General features: G+C 42.4%; 1 protein-coding gene across 2 annotated transcripts in view; it reads left to right on the forward strand.

Annotated features, from left to right (window-relative positions):
- Nucleotides 1-16,994, forward strand: part of LRGUK (leucine rich repeats and guanylate kinase domain containing) — a 113,351-nt gene that overhangs the window by 3,870 nt on the left and 92,487 nt on the right. For both annotated transcript variants that reach the window (XM_025854848.2, XM_073899217.1), the window contains exons 2-5: nucleotides 3,702-3,809; nucleotides 6,171-6,252; nucleotides 9,923-10,023; nucleotides 13,295-13,376. In XM_025854848.2, the coding sequence (XP_025710633.1) occupies nucleotides 3,702-3,809; nucleotides 6,171-6,252; nucleotides 9,923-10,023; nucleotides 13,295-13,376 (373 nt within the window). The remainder of the gene's footprint in view (nucleotides 1-3,701; nucleotides 3,810-6,170; nucleotides 6,253-9,922; nucleotides 10,024-13,294; nucleotides 13,377-16,994) is intronic.

The following is a 16,994-nucleotide window of genomic DNA, read 5'->3' on the forward strand; positions in this document are numbered from 1 at the left end:
AGTGGAAAGGACCCTAAAGAGTGCTCATTAGCTTTGCCCATTTGAGGGTGATTGGAGGCCTTGGCCCATGTGGTTTTGTGATGTGGCGAAGGCAGAAGGCTAGCTCACGTGCATTGAAGAGTGAATGGGAGGTGAGCAAGGATGGCAAAGCAGCTCTGCAGTAGCTCAGTTCTTTAGGGAAGCTGTAGCTAAAGGAACATGCGGGACCGAAGGGACTCACAGACTTGCACCACTGGAGAACTGACAGGGTGCAGAATGATGGCGGAGAGAGACTGGCTGAAATCCCAGGCAAAGAGGGCAAAATGGAGGGTTCCCGGGCAAGGTCCCTGAGGAAACAGGAGGTGGGGGCCCTGAGTGCAGAAAAGAAGCAGTCTGCCTCTGACACCCGAATGAAGGGCGTTTGGACAGGTGCAGAATGCTGACCGGTTGGCCTCTGATCACTTCTACTTTGCCCCGGAAGTGGAGGGGCAATGTACCTGCTGAGAGTGAGGACAAAGGAGTGGAGGCACCCCGAGGCTCAAGGAGAGGATGAAGAGCTGGCAGCCAAGGTGGGAGCTGATGAAGAATGAGGGACTGGAACAGCGGCCTGCCCGGCTAACAGCTGACCCCGGAGTGGTACCAGCAAGCACGGTTGTGGGGCCCCTCCCAGCCCACTCACTAGCTCAAGGGCAGGAACAATTTTTATTCACTCCGCCGTGTTTGAGCGCCTACCGTGTACGAGGCACCATCTTGCCCCTCCTGCTTTACGCTTCAGCTATTTTGAACTCTAGCTCCCCCAATGGGCCGTGTTCACCTTTGCCTTTGGAATTTTGTACCTGTTGCCCTTTTGCCTGCAGTACCCTTCTTGGTCCTCTTCTCCTGTCCGTTCTTCTCCTTTGCCAGAGTAACTCAGTTACTTGTGTCTCAGCTTCATTGCTTTCTCCCCCAGCAAGTCTTTGCTAACCTCCTAATTCCCCCTAGAACTGACATAAAATGGATGCCCTGCTTATAGTCAAAGCACCCTGCTTACTCATATTGTAATATTTATCAAACTACTGAAATTGCTTGTGTACTTGTCAGTCTCCCAGATTGAATTGTAAATCCCTTAAGGATAGGCACCATGTCTTATTCATAATAATTCTGTTCACTGAGCCTAGCATACTGGCTGGCATGTGCCTGGCATGCTCTAAAGATTTCTGTCCCAAATGAATGATGAGCATGACATAGTCCCTGCCTCAGAGTGGTAGTTGATTGTGAACTTGATTCAGGTTTGGGTATGTGTGCGGTAGTTTGAGTCAGGGGGACCAGGAGTCAGAGATTTAAGCGTAGAGAGACATTGAAATGGCCCAGGGGATACCAAGCAGGGAAGGAAGTGAGAGGGGACAGATGGACTCTGAGAGAGGAAAAGATGAACAGACCGGAGATTTTGTTGTCATCACAGAACAGGGTCAGTAGGGGTTGGAAGGGTTGTAGGATCACAGAGGAGAATACTAGGTTCTGAGGTTTCTAAGGTGGAACAGTTCAGCATGACGACTGGGTTCAGGGCATGGCCATGGGGATGAGTGGCTGAAGCTGAGTAGAGATCAATTTAAAGTTGATTGTGGAGATGAGAAAGAAACATGCGTGTGCGCGTGAGTGCTTGGGAATAGGAGGGGGATTGAATGGCCTTCCTTAGGCTCTGAAGCCACCCAAGATCAAGTAGGGCTTGTAAAGGTCTGAAAATGACCAAAGATCAGAAGAGAAAGGCATGATGCTGATAAGTGGCAAGAACCTCAATGGAGGTGTGAGGGGGTTGCCATGGGGAGGCTTGCCTTGGGGATCTGGGAAAAGGCTGACCAGCGTGCCGGTCTCCATATCAGTAGCCATGCTGAAAGACAGACATTGACTTACTGTCAGTCAGGGGTGCAATATCTTCTCACACCAGGAAATAGAGGCGGTGTGTCAGGTAAACTTCAGAGGTTTAGATGGAAAGTTTTGGAGGGAAGGTAACACCCCCACCTCTAATCCTTCCCAGGCCTTGTATAAGAAGTTGGAGCTATATTTAGAAAAGTGAGTGTCTTCCATTTGTAAGCAGGTTGATTGGTATGGAAGAATGAAACAGTAAGATGCGGGATTTCCAACTTCATCCATTACTGGAAGCAACTGTCATTTATTGGGAACACTTGCTATAGTTCTAGGCAAAGGCACTAAGAGCTTTACACTGTTTTTTTTTTTATTCTCCCTAAAATATTAAGAGAAGGTAATAAAATTTCCTATTGCAGATATGAGGCTCAGAGAAAACTTTATCTCCCCAAAGTCATAAACTGAAAATGGCAGATCGGGGGTTCAAACCAAGCCTGTCCAGCCTCACAGCCTGTGCACTATCTCCGTTTATATCCATGAGCGATATTTGCTTCCTTGGGCTAGTGGTGATGGAGGGGGGCACAGAGAAGCTCTTTCTAGTAGCACAAGCCTATGTACTTATGGCCTCAGTACCAGCAGCCTGAGCAGCATTGTTGGTTCCTGAATTAATATGGAACTGGAAAGAGTATTTTGCCATTATTGTCCACATGCTAGTCATGGTTAGTTATATTGGTGTGACTGATAGGATTACTGGATTTTGTGTCCTCATGCTGATGTTAGTGTTAATGTGTTGGTCATTATAGGGTTGAAGGCAGTACAAACCTAACACCGATCTACCTGTTGTCTCTTCTGTTTGTTATTTTTGGGGAAAGGGCATTTTGACTCATCACTGGTTCATGGCTTTCTACAGACCAAGGGCCAACCTCCTTATGGCAGTGATTGTTACCCTTTTAATAAATCTTGTAAATTGTATGACTCCAGTAAAATTAGCTAATAAGAAGTAAATTGAGAACCTGTTTTTTGTTTTTTGTTTATTTTTTTCCAGCAAGAATACCAGATTTAGCCAAGTAATTGCCTTAATTTGGAAGTAACCATCTTTTTGGGTGGAGGCCAGCAGTCTAGTATAGTGGTTAGAATTGCCCTGGAGTCAGACAGATTCAGGTTTGTGTTCTGGTTCTGTCACATACTAGCTATGTGGTTTTAGGTGAGTTAACCCCTGTAAGCCTTAGTTTCCTCATCTGTCGAATGGAACTAAGAGTACCTACCTCAGGGTTATCAGGAGGATTCGATGAGTTGATCACTGAAAGCTTAGTGCCTGGAACAGAGAAACACTCACCATTAATGGTGATGCCTCCGCTGCTGTTGTGTTAATTTCACTTTGAATACCTAATGCAAGTGACCACCCAAAAATTCAGTGGCAATGAAAACACCGATTTGATTGGTATTTGTATGTCCTGTGTATGTGTCTTCAACATAGAATTTTCTTTAGGGCTGATAAATTTTGGAAGGGTCAGCTCCTGATTATGTAATATACTAAGTGCTGGCTATGAGGAGGTGGACTGTTTCTTTTCTTTTTTAAAGATTTTTTTTGTCCATTTGAGAGAGCGAGAGAGCATGAGCGAGCGAGAGCAGGGGGCAGGGCAGAGGGAGAGAAAGAGAGCCTCGAGCAGACTCCCCACTGAGTGCAGAGCCTGTTGTGGGGCTTGATCTCATGACCTCGAGATCATGACCTGAGCTGAAATCAAGAGTCAACACTTAACCTAACTGAGCCACCCAGGCGCCGCTGGACTGTTTCTTTTCTAATGGAAGTCCTTTGTCCACCTCTCTGGTTTTTTGTTTTTTGTGTGTGTGTGTGTGTGTGTTTGTTTTTTTTTTTGCAGGAGGAATTTGATGGGGTCCTGAGAGAGGAGGTCGTGGCCAATGCCCTTCACCAGTTGGGGCGCTCAGGCTCCGGGACTGAGCAGGTCTATCTCAATCTAGCTTTATCAGTGAGTATGACAAGATCACCATGGGCTGACTGGGCTACATCTTGATACTGGTTGGACCATATCTGTTTTTTCTGGTACTCATAGCTTTTGTGTTGGCCCCAGATCTCAGAGTCTTTCATTTAATGGAGACTGGTGATAAGAGTTATTTATGTTATGTGAGGCATCAAAGAGCTCTGGGCAGTCCAGTAATCAGCCCCTGAATTCCTTTGTTTTCATTCCATCAGTCTGTTTCTTTCATCTTAAGTAGTCTATATTATAGTAATCAATGCTTTCTTTCCAGAAGTTGAATTTGACTCTGTGAAACCAATCAAAAACTCTTGAAGAATTTTCTCTCTGATCAGTGCCAGGACTAAAATTAATATCTAAATCCAAGGGAACAAAGTATTTTGGTATTGACTCCCCCCCCACGTATGTCAAGAAATAAGTAGCTTTCAGCCACAGTTCACTTTCCAAAAGATACCCATTATTAAAGAAAAAAAAGTTCAATTTTCACGATGTCAATACTAACACATAATCTTGGCTTCACTTTTTAAGGGAAGCTGTAAGAGCTAAGTACTCATCTTATTTCAAATTCTTTCTTCCTTTTGTTTCTCTATAGTCCTAGAAAAATAATTTAACTCTTTTTGCTTCCTTATATTGTAAAGTATTAAATATTCCTTGGAAATCCACACAGTAAATGCAGATACATAGGTGAAAAAAAACCCACTGAAATTTTGCTACTGTACTATAATTTGGCTAAAGTATATATAATTCGCAGCAAGCAAAGCATATACAACTCATAATCTTGGTCCATCTTGGATTTGAACTAGTAAACTATCCAAGAAATGTTAAGCTCTTTTTACCCATGCTGGTTCCACGGCATATTTTTTGAGGACAGCATATTAAGTCTGTATTCTTTTACTGTTTTCACTTTATAACATTTTATGGATGACTCAGCCAGTTAAGCAGTAACTTACAGGGAGCATCCTGTGTACACTGCCCTGTGTCAGGCATTGGAAAGGTAGATAATTCCAGCATCCAGTACATCCTTGCACAAGTCCATTTCAATTAGTATTCTACTTATGTATGTAGTGCTATGCCTTAAATTGATCTGCAAAAAAAAAAGATCCTTTAAATCTTATTTCAGCTAGATGGGCTGATGCTTAACTTACCTTGCCCCTGACCTCCTTACATTTGAGATATTATATATTGAATTACTTTGCCTTTATAACCTGTCTTACTGCATACACTTTCTTATGGTTGCCTGGTTGGTGAATCCCCCCACCCCTTGTATCTTACGTTACACGTTATTTTTTACTTTTTCTTATTACTTATGTACATAGCCTCTCTCCTACCAAAGTCCTAAATTTCTTAAGGGCACAGTACAGCTCTACCCCATAACTGCTCTGTATTTGTCATGATGCACAATGCCTTGTGCATGGTAGGTTTTCTTTAACATTTACTACACTATTCTTGCGGCCTTCATTAAACATTTTTATCATCAGTATATTTGAGAACTTGCTTATCATGATACTTCATTGGTTGGCTTTTTCTGATTCTCACACTGCAACATAAACCAGCCACAAGAGTCTGTTCCAAGGGACCAAATTCCCCTCTCCCATCCTGAAGTTCTCTAGAAGCAAGATTTCGTGGAAAGAATCTTGGAGAAGGATTAGGAGACTTGGATCTGCTTCTCTGTTGCTAATTTGCTGTGTGATTTTAGGTTATTTACATCCCTCTCTGTCCCTCCTATTCCTCATTGCCAAATTGGGAATAGTCCACCCTATGGATCTCAGTTTTACTTGGTCAGATGAGATTACTGTGAAGGAGCTTTGAACAGGACCCTGTGAAAATATAGGTGACAGTGTCATTAATGATCTCCTGAGGATGCGTGAGATCTCTTTAGCATTTCATTTAAATTCTAGGCATCTGCCTTTTCTTCTACTAGAGAAAGGCTTTGGCCTTACTGCTATTATGTGGGGTTTTCTTTTTCTTCTTTTTTTTTAATAATAAAAATCTGCTCTAAAGGTCTTCCTGACACTGTTTTAATTTGCCTTTTCATGTTGTATTTGTTCTTGCTAATATCACTAATTTTCCAAGCTATTGTCTTCTGCAGAGGAATGCATTTTTTAAATGGGTTTGTCATCTGCTTTGAGATCCTGTTAGTAGTAGGCCTCAGATTTAGTTCTCTCATTTAACTACTATATTTTACTGTAAGTAAGTATATTTTTACTATACTTTTACTATAAGTATAGTATACTATACTTACTAATAGAAATTCTGGATTTCTTTCTGTCAACTCTTATTTCCAGGTGTCAGGAGATGGCTGAGTACTAACCTATTAAAGCAGCATTAAAGTCTTTTTACCTTTTATTTTCTCAGGGTTGTGATTTAATTGACATTAGCATTCTCTGTGAATATGTTCACCTACAGAAGTTGGATCTTTCAGTAAATAAAATTGAAGGTATGTAATTTTCATTCTAATAGATTGATGGATCATTCAGTTATTTCAAAGTTTAAGCTTTGCAGTATGTAATATAGATTAATACTACAAAACTTGGTATGAGCGCTCTTGTGGATCCATTTACATATCAATGCTCTACTTTGCATGTAAAAAAGGCACCATGGATGATGAGTAAAGTCAGCAAACACGCAACATTACGCTACGGTTCAAAGGTGCTCAGTGATGTTGAAGAGTATCCCATGGAATGTTTGCTTTGTTTTTTCCTTGTAAGAGACGGCTCATTACTTCTTTAATACTTCTTGAATATTTGATGATTCCCTTGCCTTTCCCCCTATTAGTTTATTCAGTACAGATGAATTAGTCCTCCCCTCCCCCCTTCTTTCCTTTAATGGATTCTTTTCTTTATTTTGCTTTTGCGTCTACATTTTAATTCTGGCCAGCTACTTTTCTTCTTGAGTGCCAGGGATTCACACATTTATTTTTTCCTTTTTTTTTTTTTTTTTTTACTGTCTCTATACATGTATCTGATTCAACTTCACCATTAGTAGTTCTCTGTAATGTATTTGTTGTGACATCTTGCTCACATTTAATGAAATTGGTCACATTTTCTTCGAAGCTTGATTCTTGTTCCTAATTTTCTGATCTTATTTGAAGTTAAAGTGTCCAGTTTCTTTTCTTTAGACTTGGAGGGAAGTCAGCAGTTGTTATTTCCGACCTGCTTTCTTTGCTGGTCCATCTTTCCACTTGCTTCTTTAGCCTGTCTTTTTTATGACGGTTAAATGTTGCTGATAACGGTTTTCTCTGGCTTTCTGATTTCTTCCCCTCCTAAGAGAGCAATAATTAAAATCCAGCCTTGCTTTTCAGTGGCTAAGAAATATTCCAGCATGGTTTATTCCTCTAATGCTACTGTTTGTGAGTTATTTTTTTTTCTAGTTTTATGAATCTTTTTTTTTTTAATGGAAAATTACAAACGTGCACAAGAGACTATTGTGATGAACATTCAGGTTCAACATTTATCAGCCCATGGCCTGTCTGGTTTCACCTATACCTCCCTGCCCAACTTCCCCAGGGTTATTTTAAAGATTTTAGAGCAAGCCCAAGCAGGGAGAGGAGGAGAGGTAGAGGGAGAGGGAGAAGTAGACTCCCCACTGAGCAGGGAGCCCGATGCGGGGATGGATCCCAGAACCCTGGGATTATGACTTGAGCCGAAGGCAGACGCTTAACGACTGAGCCACCTAGGCGCCCCCCGCCAGGGTTATTTTAAAGCAAATCCCAGATACACCTATCATCGGAAAGGGTTTTTCAATGTCACTGGCAGGAGCTGCCCCACACCACACCACTCCCAGGTTGGTTTCCTTCGCTGGATAAGGAATTGCAGCGTGATGGGAGGCTGCAGCAATAATGCTCAGTGGCTGCCTCCTACCCTGGCAGTTTGAGCCAGGACCCCACAGTTGCTAATGGAGCTTTCCTCAGATCAGTCTCCTTTAGTCTTTTAGGGCCGATTTTCTTAGCTTATCCAGTGTTTGAGAACCTACTATGTGTAAGGCACAGTATATTTTTCTTTTTTGTGAGAACAGCTTCTGTCCTGAAGTAGACCAGATTTCAGCTTGCATCAGAATCACCTGCTGCCTGTTAAAATACAGCTGGCTGTGCCCCACCCTCAGAGTTTCTGATTCTGATTCTGTAGCTCTGGGGTGGGACTTGAGAATGTGCATTTCTAATTAGCAAACCCCCCCCCCCTCCGCCGCCCCGGGAAGCCGACATGCCACATCCAGGACCACACTTTGAGAACCACCCTTGTAGACGCAAGGAGCTCCTGCCATCTGGTGGACATGGAGGTCACTGCACCAAGTAGGGATTAATGGGCCAGCCAGGGTTAGAAGCCCAGCAACCAAGATTGTGCTTTTTTTTTTTTGTTCGAGTGGTTTGAAAGGATCAGTCATCTACAAAGTTGGGATGTAGCTCCATTTCGGTGGTAGCAGCTGCTTCTGCTTCAGGACAGCTCCATGGTACAGCACTTACCTGCCCACAGAAAGATTAGCTCCAAGGACGCATTGGGGCTGGTGGACATTAATAGAGTTGATTGACTGATAGATGTGGAGCTGAGCTCAGAAAGGACAAATAGGCAAGACTTGGAAAGTCATGACAGTTTCACCTTAGGTTTCCTTTTCCAGGCAGCCTTCCTTGATTCACTCATTAAGTCCCACCAAAGTGTTAAAGTCTCAGTGTATTGTCTGTCCTAGAACAATTCCATAAAGGCAGGTTTAAGAAGGGTGTGATTTAGACCAGAGAAATGACATAGAATTTGGTGGGATCTTGAGAAGGAAAGATGCTGGGGGGAGGTGGGCTGAGGGGGTTGCTCATGGTGCCTACTCCAGGGAAGACCCCGGCTGCTGGCCCTGCTCCCTTCTCCTAGGCTGGGTACATTGTCACCTGGTGACAGGTCAGAGTGGTCCTCTTAGCTTCGGGTGTGGAGGCTCCATTCTGCCACTAGGGTCCTTCCTGGTGGGGGAGAGGTGTAATAGCTGGTTCTATGACCTAGAATGAAAAGAGAGGGAGAAACTATTATGATTACTGTTTTCAGTTGGAGACTTAAGTTCCTGCTGGAGACAGGGCTGTAAATCCTCTTCCTACAATTTTTTTTAAAAGATTTTATTTATTTATTTGACAGAGAGAGAGGGAACACAAGCAAGGGGAGTGGGAGAGGGAGAAGCAGGCTTCCTGCAGAGCAGAGAGCCCGATGCAGGGCTTGATCCCAGGACTCTGGGATCATGACCTGAGCTGAAGGCAGACGCTTAACCGACTGAGCCACCCAGGCGGCCCTCTTCCTATGATTCTTCCAGAGTCTTTGTCTAATTTATCCTGCTGCCCCGAAGCGTGCCTCTGCTGTAAAGGGGCAGAGGAAGGCAACCTAGTACTTCATCATTTTTATGTTTTGTACGTTGCTGTCATTAGAGCACAGCCGTCCTTAGTGTTCGAGGTTTAGAATATTTGCTTGGGACAAAGTGCAAAACTCAGACATACTTCTGAACCAATCCAGAGCCAGTCTTTCTGAAAAGAATTCAGCCACTTAGGGGCTAATTATCAAGGGGATTATCTATGGCTTTAGTTTCTCGTCCTTTCCTCCAAGGCTGGTATTTTTTGAAGCATTTGGCTGTTAGTAACTCCTGAGAGAGTGAGCTGGGACCTGGAGGGTGCACCTGTCGCTTGAAAAGGGATAGAAGAGGAGGGGAGGCCCTGGGGAAGAAGGTGAAGTTAGGAGCTCATGGAGAGTTCTCCACACTGTGTGTGTTTCATGGATTCCTGTTTTTATTCATTTCATTTGCTTGCAGTAATTAAGAAGTGCATGCAACTAGCTAATGAGAAAATGCTCTGATGTAACATAAGCTTTTTTTTTTTAAAGATTTTATTTATTTATTTGAGAGAGAAAAGGAGAGAGAGAGAGAGAACACAAGCAGGGAGGAAGGGCAGAGGGAGAGGGAGAAGCAGGTTCCCCACCAAGCCCAATGTGGGGCTTGATCCCAGGACTTTAGGATCATGACCTGAGCCGAAGGCAGACCTTTAACCGACTGAGCCACCCAGGCGCCCCATAACATAAGCTGTTTTTAATGACTTAGTCTAATTTTGATTTTATTGGCTTACCTTATTCTGTATTTGTTTCTCCCCGCAGATCTGTCTTGTGTGAGTTGTATGCCTTACCTTCTAGAACTTAATGCTTCTCACAATAAACTGACGACATTCTTCAATTTCAAGCCACCCAAAAATCTCAAGGTAGACTTGATCAATACATTCATTCATTAACTGGCTTGCAAAGTACAGTAACACGTAAAACAGTGCTTAAACAGATAATTCAGACACCCTAAGATATGGGAGTAAATAGTATAAATGTCTGAAATGAAATAAAAAGGGATTTGGGTATCACTGATGAAAAAGGGAGATGGTCTGTCTGCAGATAATCTTTTTAGGAAGCTTTGCTAGTAGTGTTCAGGCTGAGAAACTAACTTCCTTCTCTTTCCCACAGCTAAATACTAGTTATTATTGTATATTATTTGTATATTTGTAAGTATAGTACAACAATTTTATACCTGGAAAACCTGTAAAAATTTCTTTGGGGGCTCAAATTTTGCCCTATTTATCCAACCTTTACTTTCTTTTTTTTCCACAATGATTTCTGATCTTGCTTCTCTGAAGTTCCTTTTGCATCTGACACACAACTAAACTCTGTGAATGGTAGTTGATGGAACAGCGGGCTCTGGGCTGTGTCTCGTGCTTTAATGTGTGTATAGATTACCTGGGGTTCTTGTGAAACTAGGGATTCTTACCCAGGAGATCTGAAGTCAGGCCTGAGACTGTGGTTTCTAACAGCCTCCCAGGTGATGCTGCTGCTGGTGGTCCATGGGCCACATCAAAGCAGAGACGTTGTAGATTCATGGTTCCCAGACTCTTCTGCACATTGCAGTCACCTGGGGACTTTCAAAACCTACTCACTGCCAGAGAGTCTGATTCAAGTGGCCCCAGGTAAGGCCTGGATGTGGAATTTTTAAAAGACCCCCAGGTGGCTCTAATGTGCTGACAAATTTGGGAACTGTTGCTGTGAGCTTGGGATTAGTGTTCTAGTAGACTAATATATTTCATTAAATATTTTTAGAATTGGACATCAGTTATTGCTTTTATTATCTATTTTGTCTTATTTACAAACGAAATGAACTTAGAGCCCAGGCATTCTATTGGGGCTCGCACAAATATGAAAGTTTGTTTGAAATCAAGAATCTGACATCACCCATGCTGCTAGTTCTTAATTTTTCTTCTGTTCACCCCTTTTTTTCTCAATAGTGGGGTAAAAATTTTCCCCTTTGAAATTATATTTATTGCCAGGGTGACATTCCTTTGTCCAAATAAGCCATGCAAGATGCCTATTTGTACTCGGTGTGGGGCCACGTGGTCTCCAGGTGATCAGGAATTTTATTTGTGGAGCTGTTTCATCTCTCCCTGAGTTGCTGTCCCATTCTGCTTTGTCCTAAGCCCCAAGGAAATGAGTCATGGCAACCATGTAACCCCTTCCCTGGGAAAAACTTCCTTGGGATTTCTTCCATTCACCCTCTCCCCCGCCAAGAAGGCTTCGCCAATGAACAAAAACAATGCAGATACCCCATCTTTAAGGTTCCGAGCTCCCAGAGAGTTAAGAGCAAATCTATCGGTCACTGTAGAGAAGTGCCTGGAAAGAGCCAGACCGCCTGTGATGACGTGCTCCAAGCCCTTGTGAACCCTGTGTCAGCCTGAGGCAGTGACCCAGACCTGCTGGTGTTTTCAGGGCATTATCTTAAGCAATCCTCCCCATAGAGCTGTGAGGCAGCTGCGATGGTCCCATTTCACAGATGAGGACTCCAGAGTATAGAAAGGGCAAATCATGTATGTCATCTCTGTTGGGAGGTAGCAGGGCTGGGATGGAACCCAATGTCTGCCACCCAAAGGCTATGTCTTCCCAGGAAACCAGGCTTGTGTACACCGTCTCACCATCTCGAAAAGCTCAGCATCCTGTTCACTTATTATTCGTGAGCTTTGTGCTACCAGCCAGAGAAGACATACGTTTCCTAAAGCACAGGGGCTTGTTCTTACACACGCTTTGTATTTCCCAGAATGTTTTGCTCTTAGTAGGTCCAGCAGGTTCATTTGTTAGATGGGACTCCCTGTAAGGCTTCAGGTCCAGTGGAACTCCCAGGGGAAGTCAGAGCACCATCAGAACCCTTTCAGGCCTCTCAACACACCTGGTACCACAGGGACCAGAGGGCACAGTATGGGCGTGTGGCCCAGAGAAGGGTAGAGTTAGAGAGGAGCAGACCCAGCCATGGCACAGGAACGGAAGGTGTTGATGAAAAAGTGTCAATTATAGGTAAGCCTAGATTGCTATGTTGACTTCCAGTCCATCATTATTACCTAGAAGGCAAAAGTGAATATGAAACTTCATTCCATCAAGCCAGACTGACTTCTTAGGTCAGCCATGGTCTGCGATTGACATAGTTGGAGTTTATATAGGCGTCAAGTTTTGTGTTCTGTTTGGTTGTTTTTGGACTAACAGTATTTTGTTTGCCACATTACTGTTTCTTCACATGGTTCACACACTTGTGTTTTACTGACATTGTGGTCCTGTTGCTATCTTGTAATCAACTTAATCCGTTTTCTTCTCTTCAGTATTTAAAGTTTCAGTATTTAAAGTTTTTAGTATTTAATACATTGAAAAAATATTCTTAGTACATTTTTGGGGGTGGAATCACTGTTTTAAAGGGCACAAGAAGATAAGAATAGTGCTCATTAGATCATTGTTTGATAGTTTTCCAGAAAATTATTACATGTGCCCAGCAAGTTATCAATGCAGCGTTTTAAAGTTTTGTTTTTAATCCTTTTTGTTTATCTTTTGCTTGTGGGTGAATATTTAAAGTTATTTAATGTTGATTTTCTTTAGTCTCCTATTTTTGAGTAAGAACAACTGTTGTTGCTGGAAAGGCTTCCTAAAATAGTCTGTTTTGAGAAAGGGTGTTAAGTGGATGAGATGTAGCCTGAGGGATGAATAAAAAAGATTTTTCTGGCACTTCGGAGGTGACACAGGAGAATATATTGAGAGAGAGGAGAAAAGGCAGAGAAAAGATAAGCATGGAAACTAAGTGAATGCCGCTTGTGGGACAGTAGAGAAAATGAAAGAAATGGTGGTAAAAGCGGAATTGAGGTGAATTCTGCGGGAAGATGAACAAAGTCTGAAGTGATTGCTGGAAATGGAGAGAGAGAAAGAGTAGGAATGGAAAGCATTTAGGGGGTGGGGGTGTCCACACCAGCTGCAGGGCAGGAGCCTCCTCCCCCGTCTCCCTCAGACTGAACAGACAAGGGTCCAGACAGAACAGGATTAGATATGGGTGGCTATGTTAGCCTTGGCATATTTTCAGTAATGACTTCTAACCCCACAGCCAGAAAGACCTTCTTATGCGAGGAATTATGGTAGTTAAGCAGATGAAAAATAAACTTTGACATATTGTTCTCTTTTTCTCATCAGAAGGTGGATTTTTCCTACAATCAAATTTCTGAAATGTGTGATTTGTCAGCATACCAGGCTCTCACTAAGCTAATTTTGGACAGTATCCTTTGAATGAATAAAGGGGAAATTTGGGTAATAGGCCTGTTAATAACTGTGTACTTGGATGACTTGGAGTGGTACCAGATCAGCAATTTACTGAAGATGTGTGACTCATTTGAATGACTAAGAATTGATATTCACAAAATGAAGAAAGATATTTTATTTACCAAGGAGTAAGATTGTAAGTCAGAGCTTGCCAAGAGCATCTTACACCTGAAAAAGCAACATAAGACAGTCATTCTGATAAACATAGGCTTATTTTTAATTCTAGAACCAGATAAGTTCTGTTTTAATTGGCTCTCTTCTTCAAATTTACTTAAACTTGTGCCCTATTTTATATAAAGTCAGTCTCTGGAAATCCAGATATAACCAAAAGGAAAATAAGTGATTTTTTTTTTATTTTACAAAAGATTTTATAGTAATCTCCCTTTAAATAGCAGGCTTCTCTGGCATGTTTAAAATGTACTTTCATTTTTTAAAAAAAGCAAAACCAGCCCCTTTTGATGAGCAACCAACTTCAGGAACATATCTACTGCATGAGTCAGGCTCCCATGCAGAGCATCTACCTTGAAGTACACACACTCCAACTTCGAAAGCCTAAAGGGTTAATTAGGGATCTGTGAGTTTAATGAGCTTGAGTCTCTTTACACCAGAGACTGATGTTTGCTGGGTGATAAGGGAGCAGCATCTTCTCTTTCTCAGTATCTCTCTGCCCACCTGAGGATTTTTCAAGGCAGAGTGGGGAATGAATTGATTGCCCTTGGGTGCCTCATTCCAGGGACAGGGCAGCAGTTAGAACACTACACTTGTAATGAGACTGAGATGTGGGGAGAACAGAAGGTATATTGTCTTGAAGATGTATTTTGTTGGGAAAAAACCTTTTTCATATATGATGAGAAATTTAGAACATAGCGCCACGCTTTTTAGAACCGGTGTGTGAAAATGAACCAATAGTGGACACTTAGCTGGTGCTCTTGAAGTGAGCAAGTTCTAAATGTATCCTAATGAGAAAATGATCAAAATTAAATGCTCTGATGGCAAACTAAAGTAGTACACGTTAGCCCAGCACCTGTCCATAGAACTTTTCACTTCATGCTTGATAGTCATACATACTGAATTTGCAAGGAGGTAGAGGCTGACTGCCCAGAAGCCACCTGACTCAGAAATCCACTCAGACCACCTAGAAGAACACTGCTCAGGGAAGATTAATGGCATCAGCATCAGCATTGCCTGGAACTTCTTAGAAATACAGGCTCTGGGACTCTACCCCAGACCCCTGAAATGAGAACCTACATTTTTAACAAGACCCCCAGGTGATGGGAGTACACGGTAAAGCTCAAGAAGCACTGGTCTAGAAGTCAGCTGCGCCCAAGACTCCTACCAGCCAGAAGGGAGGAATGAGCATCCAGAGCGCCATCTAATCTTCAGGGTACCCTGAATGAGGGCGGTCATGTGGCAGTCTGGGCTCTGTCTCCCAGAAAAATACTCTTCTGTGTGTAGCATGGGACCACCAGTGAAAACAACTCCACAGGATTTTGGACTCAGGACAGAGGGTGCAGTTTAAAACATTTCTGTCGTGGAAGACTTAAGTTCTATATAAATTTATTTTTTCCATGTAAGAAACTGTTATGACTCTGTAAATGTCAAATATCATGAGGAAAGGAATTAGGGTTTTACTTTTTTTTTAAAATTTTTTTGTTATGTTAATCACCATATATTACATCATTAGTTTTTGATGTAGTGTTCCATGATTAATTGTTTGTGCATAACACCAAGTGCTCCATGCAGAATGTGCCCTCTTTAATACCCATCACCAGGCTAACCCATCCCCCCTACCCTCCTCCCCTCTAGAACCCTCAGTTTGTTTTTCAGAGTCCATCGTCTCTCATGGTTCGTCTCCCCCTCTGACTTAACTCCCCTTCATTCTTCCCCTCCTGCTATCTTCTTCTTTTTCTTTTTTCTTAACATATGTTGCATTATTTGTTTCAGAAGTACAGATCTGTGATTCAACAGTCTTGCACAATTCACAGCACTCACCATAGCACATACCCTCCCCAATGTCTATTACCCAGCCACCCCATCCCTCCCGCCCCCCACCACTCCAGCAACACTCATTTTGTTTCCTGAGATTAAGAATTCCTCATATCAGTGAGGTCATATGATACATGTCTTTCTCTGATTGACTTTCACTCAGCATAACACCCTCCAGTTCCATCCACGTCGTTGCAAATGGCAAGATCTCATTCCTTTTGATGGCTGCATAATATTCTATGGTGTATATATACCACATCTTCTTTATCCATTCATCTGTCGATGGACATCTTGGCTCTTTCCACAGTTTGGCTATCGTGGACATTGCTGCCATAAACATTGGGGTGCACGTACCCCTCCGGATCCCTACCTTTGTATCTTTGTGGTAAATACCCAGTAGTGCAATTGCTGGGTCATATGGTAGCTCTATTTTCAACTGTTTGAGGAACCTACGTACTGTTTTCCAGAAGGGTTGCACCAGCTTGCATTCCCACCGACAGTGTAGGAGGTTCCCCTTTCTCCACATCCCCGCCAACATCTGTCGTTTCCTGATTTGTTAATTTTAGCCATTCTGACTGGTGTGACATGGTATCTCATTGAGGTTTTGATTTGGATTTCCCTGATGCCGAGTGATGTTGAGCACTTTTTCATGTGTCTGTTGGCCATATGGATGTCTTCTTTGGAAAAATGTCTGTTCATGTCTTCTGCCCATTTCTTGATTGGATTTTTCTTTGGGTGTTGAGTTTGATAAGTTCTTTATAGATTTTGGATACTAGCCCTTTATCTGATATGTCATTTGCAAATATTTTCTCCCATTCTGTCGGTTGTCTTTTGGTTTTGTGGACCATTTCTTTTGCTGTGCAAAAGCTTTTTATCGTGATGAAATCCCAATAGTTCATTTTTGCCCTTGCTTCCCTTGCCTTTGGCGATGTGTCTAGGAAGAAGTTGCTGCAGCTGAGGTCGAAGAGGTTGCTACCTGTGTTCTCCTTTAGGATTTTGATGGACTCCTGTCTCACGTTTAGGTCCTTCAATCATTTGGAGTCTATTTTTGTGTGTGGTGTAAGGAAATGGTCCAATTTCATTCTTCTGCATGTGGCTGTCCAATTTTCCCAACACCATTTATTGAAGAGACTTTTTGCCATTGGACATTCTTTCCTGCTTTGTCAAAGATAAGTTGACCATAGAGTTGAGGGTCCATTTCTGGGCTCTCGATTCTGTTCCATTGATCTATGTGTCTGTTTTTGTGCCAGTACCATACTGTCTTGATGATGACAGCTTTGTAATAGAGCTGGAAGTCCGGAATTGTGATGCCGCCAGCTTTGCTTTTCTTTTTCAAGATTCCTCTGGCTATTCGGGGTCTCTTCTGGTTCCATACAAATTTTAGGATTCTTTGTTCCATTTCTTTGAAAAAAAGTGGATGGTATTTTGATGGGGATTGCATTGAATGTGTAGATTGCTCTAGATAGCATTGACATCTTCCCAATGTTGGTTCTCCCAATCCATGAGCATGGAACGTTTTTCCATTTCTTTGTGTCTTCTTCAATTTCTTTCATGAGTATTTTATAGTTTTCTGAGTACAGATCCTTTA

Source organism: Callorhinus ursinus, unplaced genomic scaffold (genome assembly GCF_003265705.2).
Source record: "Callorhinus ursinus isolate GAN/ISIS: 27379988/994484 unplaced genomic scaffold, GSC_fseal_2.0 scaffold12, whole genome shotgun sequence".
In the NCBI taxonomy this organism is placed as follows: Eukaryota; Metazoa; Chordata; class Mammalia; order Carnivora; family Otariidae; genus Callorhinus; species Callorhinus ursinus.